Below are 15,927 nucleotides of genomic sequence, written 5' to 3'. Positions count from 1 at the left end.
AAGCTGGTGTAATTGATGATTCAGTAGGAGATTACAGATAGATTGAGTAGAGATAGAATATTTGCATTCAGTAATCCATAAACCTTTCTAAAACCACAGACGCCCTACAGTGTCTAGTAGATGCACCGGGCACCTGTCCAGGTTCCAGCCCCATGCGTCTTCAGTAATGAGTCTTGTATTACTGAGTAATGAGGTAATGAGTAAGTGGCGTTTTATTGTGGCTGGAAAGGAGACCTAACAGTGCAATAGGAAGCAGCTACAGCTGCAAACAACTTCCAAGGGTTTCCGGTGACATTTGATAGCTCTAGAGAGGAAGGAAATGGAGGACTGGCTCTTACCACAATGACAGGAATTCATTTACAAAGGACCCAAAAAGTTTACCTGTGTGTGTTTGTAAGGACTGTGGACTATTTTTTAGTTTGTAATGGAATGTCTTATCTCTAAAGTTTAAAAAGTCAGATTTTATTCTCTGCCATTTCTGCACAGGTCAAATCTGTTTTCAGGGGATCCTGGGTATCAGCTGGGTCATGGAGAATTCTGCATTTCTATGTCACTGAATGTCAGTGATTAGAATTACATTTAAGATTTTACACTTAAAATGCTTATGTTGAGATGAGCTGATAGGAACCTTCAGTAGGTCCAGAACCTTCCTCCTCTTTCCCTCCCTCCCTCCCTCCCTCCCTCCCTTCCTCTCTCCTTCCACTTCATAACTTGTTTAGAATACTAAAAACAATTAATTCCTTGTGAATTCGATTTGCCTTCTGATCTTGTGTTTTGAAACCACCAATTTCCAAGAGGCTGTAAAAGCAGAGGGAAAACCGGTTGATAGTGGCCTCCGCCACTCCCCGTGTGACTTTAGAATGGCCATTTGATTTATTTTATTAGTGTTTTCTGTGGAGCTCTGGAAGTTTGAGTTAAATGAATGCCGAGCTGCTTTTCAGCCTTGACAGCCTATGAATAGAATTCCATTTTTGGCTCCAAGCCTAATCCTGCCGGCACCAGTACCACAGCGACAAACAATAGCTGCTCAGATGGCCACAGCTGCCAAACAGCCCCCAGCCGACCGCGCTTAGAACACCACCTAAATGAAGACAGGGCATGCTGCAGAGGCCCTGGGCTCCCAGTCGGAAGCTCTATGGGAGTGGATGCTGAGTGACAGCTATGGGGAGAGTTGAGCATTTGCTCAGGGTCTGCCTATGAGGCCACCTGCGTCTCTAGCACAAGAAGTTGGAAGAGGTGCTGTCCTGCGGCCTCATTGGTCTGAGCTGAGCAAGGACTCTGACTTTCCATTGTTGGTTCTGATCTTGCCTGTTGCTTGGTTCTGTTCCTGGCACAATTCCTTAAGGGCCAGGACCTTTCTGTATCCAGTTATTGTATCCATGACAGAACCAAGCACAACACTGAGTGTGGGAATGCTACTCAATCCCTGCTTTCCAGTTCACTGGTAAAGGGTTTAAAAACCCAGCCGGTTGGAATGGTTCCGCTTTTCATGTGCCCTCTTTAGCATCCGTGGCTTGTCTGTCTTCCATCCATCTTCTGTGATCTTTGCAGCTGCTACAAATGGCTTCGTTCTTAAGCCATTTTTATTTTTTCGGCTTCTTGGTACCGATATGCAGGCTAGAATGTTCTTAGAGAAGGTGCTTGCACAGCCACGTGTTGCTCGGTGTTTTGTAGTCACTGTCTCCTGTACGGATGTCTCTCGGTACATCTACTTTAATATGTCATTCTAAAACATAATGGTTTTTCCCTCATTATTTTCCCTGTGACTGTAGTTTCTGAGGTCCTTGCAGAATAAGTAATGCTATAAGCATTATACCGCCGAGACAGGAAACCTGCTTAGCAACCCAGGGTTTGAGATGTAAAAGGTTCTGTTTAGAACACTGCCTTTAAGTGCTGCTTTTATTCTAATGATTGACATTATCTTCAAAGTAAAAAATGGGTATCAATGTATAAGAGGAGCAGAGAGACGTCTGAACTAGAAAGGATGGATTTGTGCAGGGAGAGTAAATGTACATTTTCTGACGAGAGGGGATATTGTCAGCCGGTTAGGTTTGGAGATGATGCCTTGATTGATCTCATTGTGTACTTCGTGTTGCTTATTAAGTGAGCTCTTGAGAACATAGAAGAATTTGTTGATTCTATCTTGATCCTTAGTTCTAGCAGTTTTATAAGCAAGACCTTCTGTTTCATAGACATTAAAGAAATATTTGTAATTGTTTTTTTTTTAGTGTTACTGAAAAAATAGCAGATTAGTTTTTACTTTTTTATTTTTTGGTTTTTCGAGACAGGGTTTCTCTGTGTAGCCTTGGTTGTCCTGGAACTCACTCTGTAGCTTGGACGAAGTCTGAAGATAGCTTCCCGCAGGCTGCTCTCCCTCTGAAATCATTCTATAGTTTTGGCGTGTTGCTTAGAATTGTGTCTCTGGCTGCAGTACCTTTGTTGTGCCCCTCGGTCTGGTTGAATTTAGAGCCTTTTCAAAGTTAACATGTTGTCACCCGAGGTTCTTAGTCTCAGCTTCAGAGACCTTGGTTCGACAGAGGCCACATTGCCATGTTCCAGGGTAGATGCACCTTTTGGCTGGGGCTTGCCATTCAGCTCACTGTAGAAGGCATTTACCCAAAATAAAGAAAAGTATGCTGTGAGGCAGACATTTATATAGTGCTTTAGATTCTAGGAGAATTGGTTTGTGCAGTGAGAGGCTGTTTTACAAGGTAATGCATTTCATGTTGAGTTGGTTCAGCTAACCAGAGAAAGTTGTCTCCCATACGCCACCATGTATAAAACTTTGGCTTAAGTTTTATCAATGGCTGCATAGTTGAGGCTTTAAAAATGCTTCGTTTGAAACTTTTCAATCTAAAATTAATTTCACCCAGTTAATTGTTCTCTTATATCTTTTGCTTCCAGCCTTAAGGTATTTTTAAGACTAAAGTTTCTTCAAGGAAAAATATTCATTAAAAACTACAGATCATTACCGTAAAGAATTGTATTAATGTAAGAAGTGAAACTCTCTCTTCTTATCCCTTCCCAGCCTCTGCCTTGGCCAGTTCTCTCCTTTCTTTTGACAGCATTGGCTCGCCAACATTTCTGTCCGCATTTTGTGCATGCACATCGCATTTATGCTGGAGGCTCACACTGACATTTGCCTTTTTGTTCTTGCAGCTCTCTTTGTCTGAAAGTTGCTCAACCACTGTACGTTTGCCCAGCCCACCTATTGGTGTATCTTAGGCTGATTTATTTGATTTTCCTTCATGTTTCAGATTCTTAGAATGCTTAGCTTGGAGCCAGAGGAAGCACCCAGTTATTGTGCTAAAAAGGAAACCAGTTAATGGTGGCTCACACCTGTAGTGCCAATATTCTGGAGGCCGAGGCAAGAGGAACACATGGCCCTGGCCAGCCTAGGCTAATGATACCCAGTCCCCCACCCCCAACAAACAAAACAAAACCAGCTCCCACCACTAGCAAAAAATGCAGCTTTTTCTTTGACCAACTCAGCTTTCTCTACCTGTAATAAGACCAGAAGGCGTAAGACAGCTCCTTATTGGGGCCTCATGTTGAGCCCAGACAACTACAGACAGCCTGCTTATGTAGTTAGAAAAGAAGCATGGTGGACCATGGGTTAGTTTGTAACACACTGCACTGTTTCCACTAGTTCAGCCATTCAAATGCCTTCAGTTAGGGACCAGTCACAGGCCTCACCTTTCCTTGTGTGCAAGCATTTTGTTGAGTCACTAGGAGGGGTGTCCTTCCTGGTTTGGGCCTAATCGAGCATAGCTGTTACTAGGCATAGCAACCAGCCAAGGGTCTAGGCCTCAGCAGTGGCTGTAGGCCAGGTCACCTGGAGTCTCAGTCTTGACTTGCTTGATGTGGATTCTTCTAAGTTGCCTGGAGTTGTCCTCATTGGAAGGAGCTTCCCTAAGAAGCCTGTAGCTTTAGCAAAACCTTGGTTCAGTATTCCAGTAGTCTGACTGCACTTCCCTTAGGGCACCTTCGTAATGTTCAAAACCTCTGAGGTGCCATGATAGCAGCTTTGCTGGACCCCTGAGTAGGTGTAACTTGCTTATAGGCACAAGGGAAGGATCTTTGATAGCTGTCGATCAAAAGGTCCTCTCTTCTGGTCATTCTACAGCTTGCCTCCCGTGAAGAAAAGCATGAAAGGGCACTTGCACCTGAAGACCCAGCACTAACATTCTTAGCTCCTAGACAAATCCTTCAGGCCTCTCTGCCCCCGATCTGCCTTCCCTTTCAGGACAGGTGCTTTGTGTGTCTTTCAGAGGGCATATATGGGGAAGCCATTCTGGCAAACACATGGAAAATAACGCAGGCAGAAGCAGTGGGGGTTTGAGCTGCTGGTTAGGACAGCATGACTACCGCTTAAGAGCTGACCTTGTCAGCTTTAAACTCTTAGAAAGAAGCCATCCAGTGCGGAAAGACGATACTGGTAGACTAGTTAATATTCAGAAGTTGGGGTTGAACACAAAGAGCTGATTTGGGGGTATTAGACAAAGCTGGAACGTAGCAGTGGTATACTAGGATTCTTCCTCTCCAGCTGGGTCTGTGAAATGGGTGCAGACTGGGGATCTGAGGACTGGGCCGTGGCAGACTCGTAGCCCCCACACCGAAATATCGGAAACTTGGCATTTGCGAGGCAGATGTTCATAGGATTTGGATTTTGGTAATAGATGTATGTACTATTCAATTGTAGCTTTAGATTCTCAACCACAAACGTTTTCTAAGTTTTGTAGATTCACTTTGGCATTTTGGTACTTTGAAATGAGAGACCATTTAAAGGAGCAGAAATGGTCAGTGGCTTTTTAAGTTCATTAAATCCAATCTGCAAACCCACTTTTCTAGTTAGCCTCACCACATTCCAGTTGCTAGGTGGCTGTGTGGCTGGGGGCTGCTGCGTCAGACAGTGCAAATTTGAGACGCTTTCAAACTAAGGGAAACTGCTTTGAGCAGTGCGTTTGAAAGACAAAGGCCGCAGCGGCTCATATATTATTGGGAAAGGCAAAAAAAAAAAAAAAAGAGGTTGAAGAAGTAGAAAGGAAAATAAAGTAATGGTTTGGTGTAGTAACTGTCAGTTAGGTGAATGCCCGCCCCGTTCCTTGGTCTTTACCCCTTCCTGGTTTTAGTCTCAAAGTACAACAATAGGAAGTTGACTGAAAGTAAGTTTCTGCCCAGCAAGGACGAGCAGGGGCTACACACACGCAGGACCTTGTCCTATAGCGTTATGGTTAAGTCGTGAGTGCTCCGCTCTTTATCGCAGTTGGGCCTTGGTCCTAGTCAGAAACCAGGGCTTCTTCTTCTGGCTGCTCTCCTGTGTTGTGTCTATGATGCCTTTGTTATTGTTCAAGCTAGCTTCCTTATTTCCTTCATTCTTTGTTTCTTCATGAGCCTTAGATCCCCTTCTCTCCGTTTGTGTGTGTGTGTGTGTGTCTGTCTGTCTGTCTGTCTGTCTGTCACAGGTGTGTACAGGTACACTTCCTTGTGCAGGCCCATGTGGAATCTAGAGGTGGATGTTGAGTCGTCCGTCCCGTCCCCGTCCCCCCCGTCCCCCCCCCCCCCCGCCTTCTTGCTCTCTATTTTTTGAGGTATGGTTTTTCACTGAGCCTAGGGCTCACAGTGTTTGCTAGGCTGGCTGCTCTACCTGTCTCTTCTTCTCCAGGGCAGAAGTTACAAGTGTGCACTCACTGCTTTGCTAACTGTTGGGTGAGTTTTGGCAATATGAACTCAGGTCTTCATGCTTCCAGAGAAGTCACTTTATCCACCAAGCCATCTCTCCAGAAGTTTCCTACTTTAATGTAGACTTTAAGCACTGATGGCCCAAGTTCCTAAACTGCCAACGTGCCGTATAATTTTTGAATAAGAATTAGTCTTTGGGGGAAAAATAAGTATCTTTGGAATCTGAGAGAGAGAGAGAGAGAGAGAGAGAGAGAGAGAGAGAGAGAGAGAGATCAAAGCCTACTCTCTGAGCTTTTAGTAAGCCCTATAGCCATTATGATAGTCACTTGCTGTATCAGCGGGACTTAAAGAGCAAGCTATCCTAAACCTGAATGGATTAAAAAAAAAAACAGTCTTAATTTAAATCAGGATTCTGTTGGCATTTCTGGCCTTGTACAGACTTGGCTGATCGTTTATACAAAGGTGGTAAGCTGTTAGCTGGCTTGGGACCGGTTGGTATTGGGTGACCCTACTTAGTCAGGTGCTTGGCTATATGAGAAAGAAGGGGATGAGTACAACCTGCAGTTGGCGATCCAACCAAACTCTAATGCTCTCGGACATCAGCCTTCTCGGAGAGTGTTTTCTGTATGACTCTTTGGTAGTCACGTCTGGGTTCTGAGCGGACAGGACAAAGAGTTAAATAACCCGGTCAGCCTTCGCTAGGCACTGTGTGTGCTGGCTGCCTCTTGAAGGCCTTTTGTTGCATGATGTCCCCAAGTAAAGATTTTTAAAATTCGATGAATACTGGCGCGTTATAGTGCATCAGACAGCCTGTCTTAACTTTCTAAATTTTGGAAGTAATATGAAAGACTACAAGTGAGTTTTAAAACATGTTCATTGCTTTCTGTAAGGTTTGGGGGTGGTCTTTGGTTTCATAGACGTTTATGAACTAGATTTGTAGCTAACTAGTAACTGGTGGGAAGGTAGGAAATTGACCTCTTCTTCCAGCCTGTATAGAGTATGTAGTGTTTTTCTAAATCAGGGAAGGAAAATTTCTAGTCTTTGTCCTGTTTTCTTTTCTTCTATTTTTAGCTTCAAGGTACTGGCAGAAAAAAAATACAGAGTTACAAAAAGAAAGGCTTGCTTATGCATGTTTTTTGCCTTTATCTTCTCTTTCCGTTTCTGTCTTCCTTTTCTCGGACCTACTTAAATGAATAGGGAGTAATCATGGCCACTTGTCCCTTAAGTTTTGAGGAAGTCGTAATTAAGACTTTATTAAGAATTGAAAAGCCACAACACAGTGAGTTGCATGCTTGATGTGATGGGAAGTTAACCCCCTCATCTGGGGCGCACAAGAACTAAATTCTAACTGTGACCTCGTTAATGAGTTACCAGTGACCTCGGAGAAAGCAACTTCCTTTTCACTCAGACACCTGACCTTGAGCATTGTGCTGTTTCTATTAACGCCTGTGTCTTTCTGGAATTCCGGAGTGGCGGGGGAGGGGGGGCAAGGCATACATATACATTTCTTGAAAGAAATGAATGTATAATGCTGTTTCTTATGGCATTTAATGCCATTCAGTTATTAACTATAAAGTTGGTCACCCAGTAACCTTCAGGTTTGAAGCAGGGGTTTGTCAAGTGGGGAGGGGCGTCAGGCGTGAGTCAGCAGGAAGGAGACTTTTAAATCAGAATGATGAAGATGAGTATAATACACAGAGTAAGTGTACAGGCCAGGAGCCAGAGTACAGGCTCCTGTACTCTCACTTGGGTTGGAAAAGTGGAACATACTTCAGAGGCTCCTAGTTCTCAGCTGCGTTAAGGAATTTTATTTCAAGTTCATTTTGTAGGAAAAGCCTGTAGTTAAACACTCCTTGGCTCCTCTCAAGTCGGTGTCTTCATGCCGTGAAGTCAGATGCACAGGCATGGCCTCTCCTGGTGAAGGCTCCTGGGAGAAAGCTCAGGACAGCTTTGATGGAATTTTCCCGGTGAGAGCGCTGTGCCTCTAGGAAGCCTTTTTTTGGAATTATCCTATGTGCTGCCTGCAAAACTGTAAAGCACACACGCGGAGTTTCTCTCAGGACCTTGTTGGGGGGGGGGGGGATTGTAGTCGACATTGGGTCAGTGCTTTGGCGCCCCAGGGAACCTAACAGTTTACTCCAGGGGAGTTTAAAATGAGGGGCCGTCAGAGTACATTAGAGTAGGCCTTTCTGTTCACCACATTGAAACAGAACCTCTGTGCCCTGTATTGCAGTAGGGGATGTGGATGGGGCAAGGGAGTGGGGAGGTGTTTGGCTGGACGCCAGGAAGATGTACAGGTAATTCTAAATCTAAACATGTAAAGGCGTGTCAGGTAGCCTGCTTCCATACTGAACTGGTAATACAGATAGTTAAGTCCCTCGTTAGCCATTTGATGTAAGTATAAAGGGAAATTTTGTTGGGCACCGTTGGTGAGTGACTGAGTACCAGGCAGTTTGTCTTGTGAGCGTGCCATGCCGTTTCTTGTGCTATCTTACCCAGTGGTCGACGATTTGGTAGGAGCATTAAGACAATTACGTGGGACAATATAAAAATGATTTCTGGTCATTTTTTTTTAACTGTTTTGAATCCACAGTTCGGGGGTGGTGGTGAACCTCTCATGGAAACAGGATTAACAGGTCTCTGCCACTGAAAAGGAAACCTCTTGCCACATTGGACAATGCCGTCCTGTTGTTACGGAACTGCTCGCCTTCCTTGAGCCCAAGTCGCCTGTAGCTGTAGTCTGGGGGAAAGCCCAGTGTCTAACTATAACACAAGCTTCTGTTTGTTGAGATGACAGTCCTGCTGTGTCCCATCATGTGGAAGTTAGCCGAGTAGATATAAAAACCAAAAGCACTGCGTTAATTAAAATATACATCTTATATGTATAAATTTAGAGAAACATTTTAAATAGTCTTTAATTGCTTCTGTGAATGTAGTTATAGGAGAAAATCAGTTATTAAGGAAAGTTGGTTTTCTTCTTAATGTGACATTTTCGTAAGCTCTTTGAGAATTTCCTGTGATATGATTGGATCACACTCATTTCCAACCCCCCCCAGATCAACCTTTATCTGCTCCCAACTTCATTTTTAAAATACTCCACCAAGTTCAATTATGCTTCATAGGCTTGTGTATGGGTATGGAGCCACCCACTGGAACACGGTCTGCTCATAAAGGGCCACACTCTTAAGAAGCTCTCTTCTTCCTCCCCCCCCCCCCCCCCCCCCCCCCAGAAGCCATCAACTGCCAGTAGCTCCTCAGTAAGTGGTAGGGTCTTGTGGGCCTTTCCTTGTTCCATCCTGAAAAATCAACAGGCTTGGTTGGGTGGACAACCACAGCTGTAAGGCTAGTGCCTGAGTTCCTTGAGCTATTCCCCTGGCAGTGCTGGGAAGAAGGAGGACTGCCCCAGCACCCGCCTGGGAGAAGACTTTGCCTGGTCTCCTGGGTCTCGTTCTCACTGCACTCCCACTTCGATGCACCTGTCTCCGCCGATAGCAGTTTTACAGGAGGCTTTATTCGTTGCAAGAAAATGCAACGACTTCCTGTGGTTAATAAATAAAACAGCCAGGCATGGCGTAACTGATGGTATTTTGTTAGGATCAATAAACTTGCACCTTTTTGCAGGTCTCATCACAACCACGTCGAGGAAGCTGGACCGGGAACAGCAGGATGAACACATACTCGAAGTAAGTCTTCCTTTATTTCTAATTACTTCTGAAGCATTCACCTCCTAACCACCCTGAGAGTACTCTGACTTCTGGGCTTCATAGCAGCTAATATTTAATAATGAATACCACACACATCTCAAGCATCCTCAGAATAAACAAACTCTGCCATAAGAATCCTTCTGAATTTCGTACATTATTATGTGGCAATTCTCACACACATTTTCAAGAGCATTGGCAACCAGTGTCATTTGAATCTCATTTTTGTTTACGGAAGTGGTATTTTTCTCTGTACATCCCATAGATTTCTTTTTTTTTTTTCAGATATGCCTTTAAGACATGTTCATATTTAGAGATCCAGTTGACCCGTTTAAGCTGTGTTTTGTTTATTTCTGAATGGTTTTATTCTTAAATCATCGCATTAGCCATGCAGTTTTACACTCGGCTTTGTTTATAACCTAAAGACATTTTCTAAAAATATCCAAAGTAAAAATAGGTGGAAAACAAACATCGCCTCTTCTAAAATGTTCTGGTTAATTTAAGATGTTTCTGCACTTATTTCTTTACTTCGTTATGGCTGGGGACCAGTCGCAGAATGAGGGTGACGGGGTGGGGGAATTTGAAGGAGACAGGTAGGAAGTAACATGGAGACCAATGGGGCAGCCAAGAAAGGCCACCGTCGGAGATTGGGTGTAGCAGAGCAAGCCGGGCCTGGGGGCCAGGTGCTTTTGTTATCTCTGTAACATGTCTATACCCTAGCAATGTGGTTTGTAGAGAAAATTCTCCATGATGATAAGCTCGCTCTTTTTCTTTCTTTCCTTCCTTCCTTCCTTCCTTCCTTCCTTCCTTCCTTCCTTTCCAAACGATCTTATTCCTGATGGTTATAATGATGTCTGCTTAATTTCATCTTTGGGCAAGATATCAGTTATCAGTAAAATGTTAGTATTTCTTTTTAAGTTTGTGTGTTTGTGTATGTATGTGTGTGTTTATGTGTATATGCACACACGTGTGTGTGGGTTACCAGCTGGTTTCCAAAACCATAGTGTTTTCTCACTAGTAATTCTGCGTTTTCATTTATAGATTGCCTAGCTCCTTTGCATCCATTTTCTTTATTACAGAGCAGGGTTTTTATTTTCATTCAGTTACTACAGGAATTGACGTAAGGAAGTATGTGTGCTAGCGAGAGAAGGCATGGGTGCATGCCAAGATCCGCAGGTTGCTGCATGCTCACCTGGAGCCCCCACCCCCACCCCATGCTGGTTGTAGCTGCAGGTTTCATATCAGCTGTACACTGACTGACTCTAGATCCTGGGTACACAGGGAGTGTCGGAGGCCACGTGGGAGCAGGGGTGGGCTTTGAAGACCGTAGAAGGCACCGTAGGAGTTTGTGTGCGGGCCATATGTGTCTGTCATTCTTTTGTGTCTCTATTTTGACTGTCTTGGAGAAAAGAGCATCTCTCTTCAGTCGTTGGAAAAGCTATTTATTGACGTGATTTGGTAATGAAGCCTAGGATGTATTGTGCTTGGTCGAATTTCTTCTCCCGTTTTCTCCACCTGTGCAGGTTATCTGACACGTGACAGGAAGGAAGTGTTCAGAGAGGCTGAAATGAAAACACCAGTTTGATTTTCTTTTATCCTGAAAAGCTCAGGAAGATAAACTTTATACTTCAGTGACAGAAAGCAACTGTTATAAGTCCCTGTCGATAGAGCCACACGTTTCTAAGTAGGATTTAACTACTACCAAGTTTCCAAATGAGCACACTTTAGTGAAAACTTTCATTCTCCCAATGTTTTTAATATTTTCAGTTAATGTAGAAGGTGGTGGAGTTTGGTTGAAAGAGGTTAATCATGATCAAGGCCATTGTTTTTAACACGCACTGCTGTAAATGTGAACCTTCAAGGATGACATTGGCCTCAGCCATATCAGCCACTAGAGCAAGCCGGAGCACATGAATAAGTTAGAAGCAAGTGACTTGACTTTGCTTTTCCTGAAAACCTTTTGTAATGCAGTGGGCTTAAATGTTTGTTTGTCCTTATAAGTATTTAAAACAGTAAAAGAAAACCATCAAAGCCATGGTTAGCATGCAAACCTGTAATATTTAAATTTTTAGTTAGTGGCATATGCTTTAGAATGATGCTTTAGCACACTTCTCGAAAAAGCTTAAAAATGGCCATCTTTTAATATAGTATGTGGAGAATTTGAGTTTGAGTATGCAAAATGAATCTTCTTAAGAGGACTTAAAAATATCCCACATGTCTTTCTTAAACCCTAAGCTATTCAGTCTTTGATAGTTTAACATTTGGTAAAGTTGGTTTTACCATTACTACAAGGAAGGGGGAGACCGGTAGGAATGCGTGAGAAGTGGCAACTATGCCCTTGCCACTGTCCGGGTCCCCACCTCTCTGCCGTAAAGCCAGGAGAGTTTGGCTCACCTCGAGAGGCAGTGGGATGAACCTTGGAGTTGTGTGAGCTGTAGCTCTTTCTGCAAACACTACCTCACCTCAGGCGTGGCTCTGCTTGTTAGCTTCCTAAGGGCTATCTCTTACTTTTGAAACCCAGGTTACTGTTACAGACAACGGCACGCCCCCCAGATCCACCACTGCAGGGGTCATCGTGAAAATCCTTGATGAAAATGACAACAAGCCCCAGTTCCTGCAGAAGTTCTACAAAATCAGGCTCCCGGAGCGAGAGAAAGCAGACGGGGAAAGAAATGCCAAGAGAGAACCTCTGTACCGCGTCATAGCTGCCGATAAGGACGAAGGGCCCAATGCCGAGCTGTCCTACAGCATCGAGGAAGGGAACGAGCATGGCAGGTTTTCCATCGAACCCAAAACGGGAGTGGTTTCATCCAAAAAGTTCTCTGCGGCTGGAGAATACGATATTCTTTCAGTGAGTCGGATTTCTCTCTTGCCTTTCTGGGAACATAAGCCGTGTAGTTCTTTCTCTCTGTTGAGAAAGTGACAGGAGGAGTTTGGAAAGTGTGGGTTTATTTTCTTTGTCAACTCCCACGCCAGTGACTGTGGCCATGCAGCAATTATTCTTGTCAAGCATTGAGCATACGCTATATTCTGATACAAGTCTGGAGTATTTGAAATAGGCAAACCCATCTAGACTTTGGTTAGAAGATGTAACTTGTGATTGCTGTTTTCATCCCTTCCGGTCCTGTGTTTTAGATTAAGGTAGTTGACAATGGTCGTCCTCAGAAGTCCTCAACTACCAGACTCCATATCGAGTGGATCTCCAAACCCAAGCCATCGTCGGAGCCGATCTCTTTTGAAGAATCGGTTTTTTCATTTACTGTGATGGAAAGCGACCCGGTGGCTCACATGATTGGGATGCTCTCGGTTGAGCCTCCCGGCATACCTCTATGGTTTGACATCATTGGTAAGCATTGCTCACAGCTCTTGTCAGCCTTGCGTGGGTCGCACTGAGAACCTGACAGGGTTTTCTGACTATTGCTCACTTGAGAATGTTACTACAGGGAAAGATCTATAGGTGAAGAATGTTCTTAAACTATAGTGGTTTGATGGCAGCAGCAGAAGAAAAATCTTACAACATACATTAAAATTGCTTAAAGAACTCCTGGGTGTGTGGAGATGGTTCAGTAGAGTGCCCGCTGCTCATCTAGTGACCAGCGTTTATTTCCAGCGCCCTCATGGCAGCTTATAACCCTCTATAATGCCTGTTCCAGGGGCTCTGATGCCCTCTTCCGGCCTCTGCAGTCACTGTATGCTTGTGGAAAAACATCCACACACATAAAAATTTAAAAAGAACAAACATAAAATAGGTATTCGAAAACCATTTAGTCAGTTAAAATTTTTGCAAAAACTTACTTGGGGGGGGCATACACAGGGGACTTCAGGAACCTAAATGTATCGGACCAGGTCCATATCTATATCATACACATGCTATGTTATTATTCGTGATTATATAAAATTTAAAGCAACTGCAGTAGCTTCCCAGTATTTTTACATCTCTTGCCAGGAAGCTTCACCCTCCTAAAAAATATACATGCTTAAGTTAGCATTTTTGCTATTTGATGAACTCACGCTTAGAATATTCGATTGCTTTTTTAAAGATTATATAAGAACTTACAGTGCATGTGATCCCCTGCCTTTTCCACCCCCTTTTAGACAAACGCAGGCCCTGAACTTGCCAAACAAGCTCTCTTCAACTGCACTACGCACTTACCCTTGTTTTTGCCATTTAATTTTGAGACAGGATTTTATTAAGTTGCTCAGGGTGGCTTCAAATTTGTCACCCTTTCTGCCTAAACCTCCAGAGTAGCCACAATCATAGGTGTGGGCTTTGATGCCTAGCCTTAGGCCTTTAAAAAATTCTTTTCACCACAATTTTTGCATTTTGGTTTTGAGAGGGGGGTTTCTCTATGTAGCCTTGGCTATCCTAGAACTCCCTCTGTAGACCACGCTAGCCTCAAACTCAGAGATCAGCCTGCCTCGGTCTCCTGAATGGAGGGATTAAAGGCATACGCCACCACCATGGACTCTCCATAATATTTTAATCATAAGGCTGCTTAATGAATCAAAAGTATGTTTGTTCGCAACCACCATCTCCACTTGGAACGCGACCACTTCTTCCTTTCACCTCGTAGCCAGGTTGCCTCTCGCCTGCCAGTGTGTGAAATGTTATCTCTGCAGCCATGACTCTTGTTCTTGAGGGGGAATGACGATTGCCATCACTAACCATAATCATGATGTTTTCTTTCTCTTCACTCTCTCACGTTTCCAGATTAACCAGCTTCTGTTGTACCGTATCAGACTTGCTTTTAATTCCTTACTGTTGGGGACCGGTTTGATTGACTGTTCTTCTTCTGTGCTTGCTTTCCACGCTTGCTTGCTTCCTTTGGCTGTGTCAGGAGATACGCTTGCTAGAGACGTCTTTTACATCTTTCAGATGACATGTGACCTGAACTGTACAGCAGAAGGTATCTGCTGAGATCACATAATTTGCCACATGATTATGAGATCAAAAATCAAAGCATGGGTTTTGTTTTCAGAGTTGGACCCCCCCCCCATCCCAGTTCTTTTCATAATGTATATGCATGACCACCCATCCCAGTCACAAACGTGTTGACTCTTAATTGTCCCTGCATCAGTAGTTTTGGGTTTGAGACGGATGACTTTGTGTGTGTGTGTGTGTGTGTGTGTGTGTGTGTGTGTGTGTGTATGTGTGTGTGTGTGTGTGTGTCTGTCTGTCTGTCTGTTTTGTTTGGGGTACATTTATCCTATAATTTAAATATGACATTAAGCCTTATTTTTTTTTCATTCCATTTCTTTTCTATTTGAGTGTCTCAACCTCCATGGGTCTGAAGAGAGTTTTATTTAGAATGTAACTGGGAGATAGATATCTGAATAGTAAATAGGACGGAAACTTGCTTCTGAAAAGTAGTTTTAGGAAGTCCGTAGTAGATCGGATTCAAATTAAATGTAACTGTTTCTTTCAGCGCTCACATTTGTTTGTAATAGTTATTACTAGTGAGCGTAGTATATTCAGAATAGTGCAGTTCTTGTTTCCAGTAATAAAAGCTATTTTCAGTGAGGTTTTCATAATCATGCGCAAATTTTTATAATGCCTGCAAAATCCGAAGTAATTGACAGGTAGGGTTAGCAGGGCTGTTTGCTTGTGGACTTGATTTCTTCTCAATTCTTGACCTCCTTGACATTAAGGTCCAGTGTTGTCTAAAAGCACTCTGAAGAGCTAGCCATTCTTTCCTATGTTTGGAAATCCTAGCTCCTTTGAGTCATTTTGATCATTGTATTATTAAACATCTGTTTTCATGGCCATTGAGTATCAGAAAGCTATAAAACACATGATCTTTATTGTGTGATTTGCTGTAGCACCTCTGTTTGTCCTAATTTCAACTAGGTGGCAACTATGACAGTCACTTCGATGTCGACAAGGGCTCCGGCACGATCATTGTTGCCAAACCCCTTGATGCAGAGCAGAAATCCAACTATAACCTCACAGTGGAGGCGACAGACGGAACCTCCACTATCCTCACCCAGGTAAGTGAACGCTGGCGATGCCTCTGTCAGAAGGACCGAGAAAATGCCCTGCCGCCAGGATGCGCAGACAGCACGGGCAGTTGTGTGTTGGTGTAGTTTATACACATACACACCAGGAGTCCTTTCTCGGGGACAGGAACCGCAGATCCTAAATGCGGTTGTGCCTTCTGTGCCTTCTGCTGAACAGTCCCATAAAAATGTCAAGAGGAGACTTGACCCCATCGCGCAGTATTAGTGCCTCCCCTCACAGGCGTAGTCTCATGCTTACTTCAAGCCGTGGTGCTGGAGTTCTTCCACAGGACGAGCTATACACATCATCTTTTTGAAGCTCTTAATAGCTTAAACTGCTGACAGGTTGGTTCCCTCCCTTCCTCCTTCTTCCCCTTCTTCCTTCCTATTTTCTTCATTCAAACTAAACCCAGGTTTGTGTAAAAATATCTCAGAAGTGAGATTTGACCAACAATTCCTCTGCGTTTTTATTTGTTGCTATCTGATCGTCAGTGGCTGGCTAGATTTTTGGTTTTCAAACTTTAATGTTAAAACCCTGTGAATTAGT

The 15,927-nt window shown here is 43.7% G+C and overlaps 1 protein-coding gene across 1 annotated transcript in view; it reads left to right on the top strand.

The window, feature by feature from the left end:
- Fat1 (FAT atypical cadherin 1) overlaps window positions 1-15,927 on the top strand; it is a 114,727-nt gene that overhangs the window by 60,347 nt on the left and 38,453 nt on the right. The window contains 4 exon segments of the mRNA XM_038325562.2: window positions 9,304-9,365; window positions 11,905-12,234; window positions 12,519-12,729; window positions 15,232-15,371. Of these exon segments, the coding sequence (XP_038181490.1) occupies window positions 9,304-9,365; window positions 11,905-12,234; window positions 12,519-12,729; window positions 15,232-15,371 (743 nt within the window).

The sequence above is a fragment of the Arvicola amphibius genome, chromosome 4 (assembly GCF_903992535.2).
Source record: "Arvicola amphibius chromosome 4, mArvAmp1.2, whole genome shotgun sequence".
Lineage (NCBI taxonomy): Eukaryota > Metazoa > Chordata > Mammalia > Rodentia > Cricetidae > Arvicola > Arvicola amphibius.
The sequence above is the reverse complement of the archived record's forward strand: the minus strand, read 5'-3'. Positions and strand labels throughout refer to the sequence as shown.